The following is a 10074-nucleotide window of genomic DNA, read 5'->3' as shown; positions in this document are numbered from 1 at the left end:
TGTAGAGCAAAGGTTGAAAATATTTATGTCAGAACCTTTTAACATTTGATGAAAATTATGTACAAACTAAATCTAAGTTTGTCTCTTTATATTTAAATGTTGCCGCCAATTCAAAATCCTTTCCTTATCGTGACTAATTAAAATGAAAACAAAAAATGTCATATCTTCTCCTCACAAAAACATATCATTTTGAAAATATCCATTTTTTGTGAATTAGACTTGTTCAGAAAAGGCTTGAAGTAACAAAACCAAAAAAAATCAATGCAGATTTCAAACCACAATTAGACAAAAACAGAAGAGAATCCTTTTAATCTCCATGTCTGTACAGTCCGTTTTTACATTTCGACACGTACAAAAGTGTTCAGCATTTCAAATAGCAATCAATTAGACCAGAAACAGTATTTTCCAAAGTTCTACATTTCTTTCTTGGTTCTTACAGACAGTCGTAGATTTTGCAGTGCAGATACGCCAGCTTCTCTGTCCTGCTTTTCCTGAGCATTTGAGACCACTCCTGAAAGCCCAGCTCCACAACCTTGAATCCTTCCAGCTTCAGGTGTCTCCTCTTCATGGCGTGAAGGCCGAGCAGCTGCTGTGACTGCGTGCAGTAGTGATTCCGGGTGGGAACCTGGATAGCTACTTTAACAGAGCATTTCAAGTCCTGGGGAGCTGAGATAGGTTTGGCAGACTTCTCTGTGATGCCACTCGTCAGGTCCAGCACGGACTCAAACACTTTCTCACCTTCATCAGGAAGAAATCTCTGAAGAGATGGAGGCTTGATTATGGAGGACTGAGCAGAAGAATGTGCAGTGGTTTTTAAATTACATAATTGTCCGATGAGTTCATCCGTGATGGTTATTCCTGTGTTTAACTTCTCCCAGTCTTGATGAGAAGGAACCGGGGAGGCGGGATTATGTGCTGAACATGGTGGGAGGACAGGTATAGGTTGTCCTGTGGAGTCCAGGTGTACTTCCAGGTCGATGGAGCGAGTGTGAGGCAGGATCATCCGCTTACACACAAACTGCTCTCCCCCCAGCAGATCCTGTAGAGCAGTTTCAGCCTCGACTACTTCAGGTTTCTGGCACACATCTGACTGTGCAAATGTCCACAGCATTTCTGCCACCTCCTCCCTGAGTTCACGGCTCAATCGTGGGCCGGTCCACTGGGGCAGCTCCAGAGCCACAGCTCCATCTAAAGTCAGCAGGTCCTTTTTCAGCTCCAGCTGGGAGCGTTTCAATGCTAAGTGGACAAATTCGGGGCTTAAAGCTAATGCAACCAGGTCCTCTGGGAACTGAGAGATGAACACTAAGCCTAGTAGACCTGTGAGCAGGTGCTCTGGGTACCGCTGAAACTCAGCTTTCCTCTGCCTCAGGGCTTCCGTTAGGCTCGGGTAGAAACCCGGACTCTGAGTTGGGAGAAACCCCAAAGAGCCAAAGGCCCACAGTAATTTGCAGGAATCTTTACTTCTGCAATGCGGCGCCAGGGAAGGAATTCTCTCAGCCACAGCAGAGAGGATTCCATCATTACGGTAATGAAGAGCTGAACAGGTTAATGTCACATGCATCAGCCCTTGAACGCCCATCCCGTGACTCCGACGGGGAATCTCCTGCGCCATCGCATCCAGCCATGGCTTGTGAAAAAGATAACTGAAGCGCATGTACTTCAGCACGTTCACTATCCCAAAGTTGCTCATCTCACTGACAAAGGACAGAGCCCTGTCAACAATACGAGTCACTGCGCTTTCAGAAACTGAAGTTTGGGATTTGAAAAGGCCTAAGCAAACCGTGCCGACCTCCTCAGGATGCAATAGATGTAAATGATGCATAAGAAGCTGCTCTAGCGGGCGAACCAAGTCTTTTGGGCAGTGTCTCCCTTCACCTATGATATAAAGCAGGTGCACCAGTTCAGGGACATTGATCTGACCCAAATGGAGGTGGACTGAAGTATACAGGTACTCTAAGAACTGAGGCACCTGCCTTCCAATACAGCGCCACAAGTCAGCTGCAAACAACAGCTCTTGAAAAGTCATTTGCTTGGCCCGCTGGCTCAGCTCCTCCTCATAAGTCTCAAAAATCGCGTGGGAGGACGGCATCTCCACCCACACAAACAATCGCAGCACCTCCAGCAGCTCAGAGAGGGAAAAGAGGCGAAGGTGCTTCACGGAGTATCGGAGCAGCGTCAGAAAGCGCGGGTCGCTTCTCAGCAGCGCCATCTTGTCAGCGTGCAACCTGCTGAGTTCGGCCAGCAACTGGGACACATCAGACGGTTTCATTCTGCCCTTTAACAAGGACACGTTTTGAAGAACAGGCAGCACCTCGACCCATTCAACCGGATCCGGACGCTGAGTGAGGTCAAGACTCGTGGAAGCGTACTCCGGTCGAGTCTTAAGGAAAGCACGTGGATTTACTTTAACATCTGGTGTTACTGTCTTTTTGTGAATTTGCAGCACTGACGTTTTGTCCGTTTCAGGGGCCTTATTGAAAGCTAAATCAAGAAGTTTATTTGAGCTTGAAAGGTGCCGCGAGCAACTCACGCTGTATCGATTGCTCTGTTGCCTGAAAGACGGTACAACGTCAGATGGCCTTTGTTCTTCTTCATGGTCATCTGTTTGACTGTGGGAATTTGCAGAGTCCCTTGAAGGGTAGTAATAAGATGAAGGATTGTAATACAGTCTGTACGGGGATGGAGAAGGGATTTGGCGTGACAACGTTTTCTGCTCCTCCTGATGATCAGTCTCCTCTATTAGTTTGAGGTGTACGTCTTCAGCCTGGGAAAACTTTTTCCTGAACCCATGGACAGAGTTCACTCTGCAACCGTGCCGACAAAGCACTCGGGCCGCCATCATGTGGGAGACTAAAATGAAAAAGAAAGCAATTTGAAGGACAGCAATTTGAAGAAAATAGGAATGTTTCTTATATTAAATTACAAAAAGAATTTAAAAAATGTCTCTTTTGTCTGTCAGAAAAATCCAAAAGAGCGGCCAATAATAAGAAAAAACACCATGCACTTTGGTATTATTTGGCATAATTTAAAAGTACTTATTTAATAATATTTTATAAAATTGCATGCCATTTTTGACCGCTAGTCCCAATGTTCAAAAGTCTACCTTTTTGGTGTATTTAATCATGTGACCTACTTGGGATGTTTCAGAGGTTTTCAGTAAAACTTTATTGGCAGTATTATGATGTCAAATGATTGTATTTAAACAACTACTTAGCTAGCACAGCTGAAAATAAATAACAATCAAAAATAAGGACTTAAACTTAATGACAACGATTTGAGCTAGCAGAGGGTAAACCTAAGTTCGTTCATGTCTGTGAAAAAATATTACTGTGTGTCAAAGAGAAAATAGGAATGTCTAATAGGAATGTCATAACGTTCAGTTTAATGTATTATTATTATTGTTGAACTCACCTTTTACAGTCCACGGAGGACACGAGCAAGAACCTCATGGAAGTCAACGGATGCTTCACTGTTCGAAGAGGTCTGAAATTACACCGGAATTGGGCAGCAATCTTTTCAAAATAAAAGTAAAAGTGCTCTGTAAAAGATTTGTCATTCTGATTCAAGATTAAAAAGGGGTTTCTAAATCTTTATAATGTCATAAGGAATGATAAATGGTTTGTACATGACTGAATAGGCCCTCAATAAAGATCTAATAAAACTTGAAGTCGTTGCGTAGGTATTATATTATGGCAGGAAACCATTTCCGGTTACAACAGCCATCCGTCAGGAGTATTGACCTACGGGTAATAAAAAGGTCCAAATTAGAAACGCGAAGTCTTTTTTTTAATACTGTTCATAGCTCTAAAATGTATTTCCCTATAGTTTAATCGCCATTATTAAACAACGCATTGTGAAGACAATTCATTTTTTTGTTTAAGCATAATTACATCTGCATTTTCACCGTTTATTTTGTGATGTTTGAAAAAGCAAAGTAAACTGTTACACCATTGTTTGTCCTCCGTTAATTATTGAATGAATTGAGTTGTTTTCAATTCCATTTATAAATGCGTTTGAAGCGCTACAAGTTATTTCATTTTGGAACCATAAAAAAGCTAAAATGTTGTAAAGTTCGAGTCAGAGTAACCAATCGTGGTACCTGTATATGAAGAACTTTTTCATGGTGTCATGATGACTTCAGCTGTAAAACATTTGAAAAATATTTACGTTAAAGACTTTTTATTAGGTTTCTATCACTTGCAAAAACAAACAAAAAAATACAGAAAAGTTAAAAAATATATAAAATTTTAAGACAGCGTTTGGCATGTTATGCAAATATTAGATCATCTGTAGACAGGGTTTTTTTTTATTATAAATAAGTTTTGTCCCTTTTTTTAAATTAGCCTTGACTAGCAAAATCACTTGTAAAGAAAGAGACTGGTCTTTGGAATATTTTCTTTGCATTATTTTAGTTAAACAACAATAAATAAATAGGGGCCAACATATGCCTCAAGCATTTATAATGTTTTTAATTTATTATTATTTATTATTAAAATTATTATTTAATCATGATGGTTTTCTAAAGCTTGATTGACAAATAATCACATTTGATGATAATTATGCAATTTTTAAGTAGCCTAGTTTGATTTATTAATAAAATACATGTCCAATATTTGGGGGTGAAAATGGTTGTTTTTCCTTCACTTTCAAGTTGCTTAAATTGTGTGCTGGGTCCACTGAATCCGTTGATTTCAGGACTGATGGAAGACTTACTTGTTCAAAATAATGTTTTGTATTCGGACACTTTCAAATTGAAGCACATAAACAGTCAACATTTCAAAATTAAAATAAGGGAAATATGCTGATTTTTACATAAAAAATCAACTCAGTGTAAATGCAATATATATATATATATATATATATATATATATATATATATATATATATATATATATATATATATATATATATATATATATATATATATATATATATATATATATATATATACTAAAATTAATCTAATCTATTAATCTATACTTAATTCATCCGTAAACATGAGTAAATTTTTCGCAGAATATAGTTATTTTTGTAATATAAGTACATTTATTACAAAAATAACTATATTCTGCGAAAAATTTACTCATGTTTACGGATGTAATATAAGTACATTTACTTCATAATTTCTTTATTGATATAAATACTATGAAAGTACGTCAACTCTCTAAATGCAATTTACAGAGGAAGTGGCTGATTTATGTTAATGAAGTTGAGGTATAGCTGCTCTGGATGGGAGCCGCCCTTCATTCACCACATGGTATAACCCAGAGTGGACTCGCGCCACTTTCGCAATCTTACTACGCTTCAAAAGTCGTTGCAAACCAAAATAGTAGCACATGGTTTTCTACTTTTTGTTTCCTTACGGGTACTTTTCCCCGTCGCAGCTCCGCAGACATCCCAGAATTACTGTGAGTAAACGGTAAGTCTGAAACAAGTGAGTGAATATGGTGGATTTTTTTTCTTCTTTTTTTTTAGAAGCTGGTGTCTTATTCCGCGCGTTATTGGCAAGAAACCTGTTGTTAGCTTTTTTGTTGCATGCGTCAGCAAAGTGAAATGTTCTGAATTGTAGGGGGTATGAGAACTTCTTAACGTTAATTTAAAGGGAATATTTACATGGCGTATTTCCACGTTTTAAGAAACGCCGTTGAGGCGCATGGCAACCTCTCCTCCATGGTAGGATGAGGGAGATTTGAAAAGCATGTGTTGGTGCTGCACCCCAACTCCGCACCTCGGGGAAGTGATTCCCACCACTGAATTTAATCGTTACTCACTTTACTGGCGAACACGAATGTAAAACTATCATGTTGAGGCTGTCGTTCCGCGCTAGTTTTTGATGTCGCATTTTTGGGGGCAGTTTGTGTGTGGTGGTACGTTAAAAAGTGCTTCCAGAACAAAGCCGCTGCACATGGATTTACAGCAGGCCGCGCGCCTTTGCTGCAAACTGCTAATGCTAACCCTACATGAAACCACACCGCTGACATTAGCCAAACTGCAGCCTACTTACTACTCTGTGGTTGGAAAAAATATGGTTAAAAAAACAAACAAATTTTTATAAACATATTTCATTTAGCCCTGGTTTGGCAGCTATTAATTTAACTTCGCGAGCTTACAAGTGAGCAAACATATTAAAAGCTTACTCGTAAAAGCTCATGTTTGTTGTCCTGTTAACGGCTACCCTCTCTGTTATGGCTGATTTGTAACAGTTCTTAAATAAATAATTAAATAAAGTCCTGTTTATCCTGGACTATATATTGGCTCGTTGCATGAGCTAGCTCGCCTGGCTAGCATAATGTGTGCTGCTTGTTGTGGGTTTGGACTGTTAGTTAAGTTTGCGGTAGGTCGGATCACACGCGTGGTGCCAGGCTCAGCACATGAAACATTAGGTGGCTGTGTTCGGGTGACCCATTTCAGTCCGTTTTTTTTATTATTATTGAACTATATTTATTTTTCTATTTTGTAGATAGGTATAGTTGCTTTGGCGACTCCGTGTTTCTCCTTTGAGAAGCAGATATATTATTTAAACGTTAAATTTGAGGACGAACAGGCGCCATGTTGGCGCGTGGGGGAGGGGTACATGAACGTGATTGAAGCAGTTGGGGTTCATGCCCTCGTTTCGAATTAAAGTTGGGCGAAATAATTAAAAAAAGTCACACGTGGTCTACTTAGTGTTACTTCGGCCTCCTGTTAAGTGATATTTATATAAAAAAAATTATAACAACGATGAGGTCAGTCCTGTGGATGTTTGATCTCATGATGCAAGTTTTAAAGACGTTTACTCTGGTATAACAACCTAAAGTTAAAACTTACAACACTCCAATGAAAATTTTAACACGTTTTTTTTGGCATTTTTCTCATGAAAGAAAATTAAGCGCAAAATTGTGTTTCTCTGGATTTCCTTGTGAATCAGGAGCAGAACCAAAAATGCATATTTGTGACAGAAAATACACCAGGCAGACAGCAAGCTTCCTGCTTCGCTCCATGCTGATGCATCTGCTTGTGGACAAATAGATCCATGTATGTCTATGTTTTCCTCATCCACAGCGGCATTTGGCTCAAAACTGTACAGCTAAATAGTACCAATGTTGCTCGCCATTTCTGTTGCTCCGTTAATGTTAGGTTGGGGTCGTGAGGAGCTGTAAGAGGCCAGGACAGCCTGTAAACAGATGGATGATGGGAAATTGAGGTCGGCAAACTCCACAGCAATAGTCACACCCGAAACTCAGGTGAATATCTAGTGAACCTCTGCTTGTTTAAAGAAACTGGCACCTAAAAAAAGACCCTTTTTTTTTCTTATTTTGGATACAATTCTATAAATATAATTAAAAGATCGCCTTTACAATAAATAAAAATATGATTGGAGGGGGGTCTTTCAGAGAACCTTTCCTTTTTTGCAATTGTAATGGTTACAAGGGGTTATTCGATCATAAAGAAGCGTAAAATAGTCAAACACCACTTTTTTTTTCAAAAATACTTCATATCTTGGTTTCATATCATGAGAAGGTGAAACTTAATGAGTTAAAATGTTCAATTCCCACTCCGATCATCTTTTGATATTTTAAATAATTTGCAGTGGTCTTTTAATTGTGATTATGCAGTTTTAGAGCAAAAAAAATGTAGTTCTCTAGGACAGTTTATGCAGTGTGGCAGTAGGTCATTAGAAATTTGCCTCTGCGTTGTGGGCAGGACCATCGGTATGGAGTAAGCCCACCCCAACTTCCCATCATCAATCTATTTACTTACTCTCCTGCAAGCTGAAAGGCCCTCACTCCCCCCACCTAACATTATTGGGGCAGCAAAAATGGTGAGCAATATCCAAGCTGTCCACCCCTACAGTTTTAAACCAGATACCAGCTCAGATAAGAAAGACGGAGACGTACGTGGGTCCAGTCAGCTACAAGTGGATGCATCAGAATGGATTCTCTAAGTCGCAATGCCGACGGATCAGTTATGTGGAAAAAGCAAAATGATATTGCATATTGATTGTATAGTAAATCCTAAAGTAAAGAAGTACTAAAGTATTCACTTGTGTACTACATGGTGATTATCTGCTATTGTTAACTTGTCAATCTGTAAACGATGAAGTATTGTGGATTAATGATTTTCAAATATTTCTAAACAAGGAAATCTTATTTTTGTCATGGAAAATGTCTCTGAATAGAATGTGTGTAAGTGGAGTATAAATGAAATAAATTCCATACTAGCTATATTGATTGTATTGAAACTATTTACACCCCTAAATAACAGATTTAATGTTGCTGACTCTGTTTGTGCCATTCCTTTTTTTTTTTTTTGCAGACCCTCCGGTTTACATGGATCTCTCCAGGGCGCTCGGCTTATTGTGGACTTGAAGACGTCGCTCAGGATGAATGAAAATGCCACGTGAACAGTTTCAAGTCACTGTAGTGTCAAAGTGCTTACAGTGCAGGTAGTTTTCTAAAAATCTACTGCAGTGAAGGCACTTTCAGCACTGTTGTGATAATGTGAACCCGAAGGCGCAGGCTTATTCACCGGCTCATGCTTGTCATGAATGGACTGAAAGCGTCGACGCTGGTTAAAGCACATCTGGAAGGACCTCATCATCTCGCTGTGAGGCTTCGCCTCCTGGTGCTCCGGAGCAGCTGTTGTGTTTGGGAGGCATCTTTTTGTTGTACATAAAACGAAACATTCTGGCTGTGTTTGTATTGTTGATTGTTGCTGAGTTTTATCCAAGTCCTGCCATGAGACTCTTCAATGCAAATTGACTTCAGATCAGTTGTTGACAAGCCTCTGCTAAAACGCCCTGCTTGCATGTCTCTAGTGCTTATGCTAAGGTGCATCTAGTGCAGATAGTGAAATAGACTAGCACCTACTGCCCTAAGTGCTCCTTCTGGCATAAGGAGCTGGGACTTTCATCTTCCTCCTCTGCGCGTTGATGCACAGACTGTCAGTTCTCTGTTAGTTTTGCATAGTTGCACTGCAAGAAGAGATGCGTTGTGCAAATCTATGCAAAGCTGATAGTGGCCTGTGTTTTCATCTGAATATGGTTTTCCCATGTGGCGGTCAATCGCGCCCTCACTACAGCTCCTCTTGATTCAAATCCACTCAGGTTTCAGTAGTATTAAAGTGCTTATAGTGCAGGTAGTTCTGTGGATTTCTACTGCAGTGTGAGCACTTGAAGTACTTCTAGCCTTCGTCTTCATGGGAAGCTGCAGACCTAGTTTGTGCATGTGGGTCTCTGGTTAGTTTTGCTGGTTTGCTTTCAGCTTTTCAATCTACTGCTGTGCAAATCCATGCAAAACTGATCATAGAACTGAAATGAGGCGGTCAGAAGCGAACCCTTTCTGTGCAGGTTGGGAGAGGTGGCAATGCTCTGTGCTTGGGGTGGTATTGCACTTGTCCCGGCCTGTTGAGGACATGGGGACTGTTCTGCATCTGTGAAGGACTCCAGGTTTCACGCCAGCAGAGATCAGTGTCGGGTTTGGATGATGTGAATGTGGGGGGGCTTTTCACTTCCTCAGGTTTTGCAGATTGTATTTATATCGTCAATGTCTAAAACCTCAAAGGATGTACATTTTGAGTTTAAATAAATACAATTGTTTTCAAATGTTTTTGCTCAAAGTGATTTAGCTACAGTATTAGTTTAGCATTTACACTCCAGGCCAGATTTATTTACACAACTTCATATAGACTGGAATTTAGTGATAAATTCTAAAAAATATTCTAGTTTAATCCTGTGTGAAATTCAACATTCACCCCTTCCAAATAAGAATGTAAGACTTTTTAAATGCTTTTACTATTCTAGGAAGGCAGAGAATTTCTTTGGGTCCAAAAACATGAACAGTTTAGTGTTTATGAAAATATTTTTGTCTGGTTAAAGCATAATTAGTTCTCTGCATTTATGACTCGTCAAGCCCCAGACTCAGCTGCACTCGAGAACATCATTAAGGATGGTTTATTAAAACATTTAGCCTGAGTAGCTGCTATTAATGACATTTCATAGCATTTTAGAGTCTTAATGAAACTCTAGACTTAAAGCCAAAGACAGCTGGCACGACTGACTTATTCACCAGTTGCACCCAAGTAGTGATTTTATTA

General features: G+C 39.6%; 1 protein-coding gene and 6 non-coding genes across 7 annotated transcripts; 6 read left to right on the top strand and 1 right to left on the bottom strand.

Annotated features, from left to right (window-relative positions):
- Window positions 1-281: 281 nt before the first annotated feature.
- Window positions 282-3532, bottom strand: fastkd5 (FAST kinase domains 5). The gene is made up of 2 exons (XM_023951002.1): window positions 3412-3532; window positions 282-2850 (listed from the first exon to the last, which is right to left on the bottom strand). The coding sequence occupies exon 2, from the start codon at window positions 2840-2842 to the stop codon at window positions 434-436; it is 2409 nt and encodes an 802-aa protein (XP_023806770.1). The 5' UTR covers window positions 2843-2850; window positions 3412-3532; the 3' UTR covers window positions 282-433.
- Window positions 3533-8387: 4855 nt separating this feature from the next.
- Window positions 8388-8484, top strand: mir17 (microRNA 17). Its single transcript, NR_107206.1, has one exon. It is a non-coding gene; the product is annotated as a microRNA 17 (primary transcript).
- Window positions 8485-8792: 308 nt separating this feature from the next.
- On the top strand, window positions 8793-8884 carry mir18-2 (microRNA 18-2). The gene has a single exon (NR_107205.1). It is a non-coding gene; the product is annotated as a microRNA 18-2 (primary transcript).
- Window positions 8885-8911: 27 nt separating this feature from the next.
- Window positions 8912-9019, top strand: mir19a (microRNA 19a). Its single transcript, NR_107204.1, has one exon. It is a non-coding gene; the product is annotated as a microRNA 19a (primary transcript).
- Window positions 9020-9074: 55 nt separating this feature from the next.
- On the top strand, window positions 9075-9176 carry mir20a-2 (microRNA 20a-2). Its single transcript, NR_107203.1, has one exon. It is a non-coding gene; the product is annotated as a microRNA 20a-2 (primary transcript).
- Window positions 9177-9198: 22 nt separating this feature from the next.
- mir19b-1 (microRNA 19b-1) lies at window positions 9199-9300 on the top strand. Its single transcript, NR_107202.1, has one exon. It is a non-coding gene; the product is annotated as a microRNA 19b-1 (primary transcript).
- Window positions 9301-9304: 4 nt separating this feature from the next.
- Window positions 9305-9408, top strand: mir92a-1 (microRNA 92a-1). Its single transcript, NR_107201.1, has one exon. It is a non-coding gene; the product is annotated as a microRNA 92a-1 (primary transcript).
- The last annotated feature ends 666 nt before the right edge of the window (window positions 9409-10074 follow it).

The sequence above is a fragment of the Oryzias latipes genome, chromosome 21, assembly GCF_002234675.1.
Source record: "Oryzias latipes chromosome 21, ASM223467v1".
Taxonomy (NCBI): domain Eukaryota; kingdom Metazoa; phylum Chordata; class Actinopteri; order Beloniformes; family Adrianichthyidae; genus Oryzias; species Oryzias latipes.
Note: the sequence above shows the minus strand (reverse complement) of the source record. Positions and strands in the feature narration are given on the sequence as shown.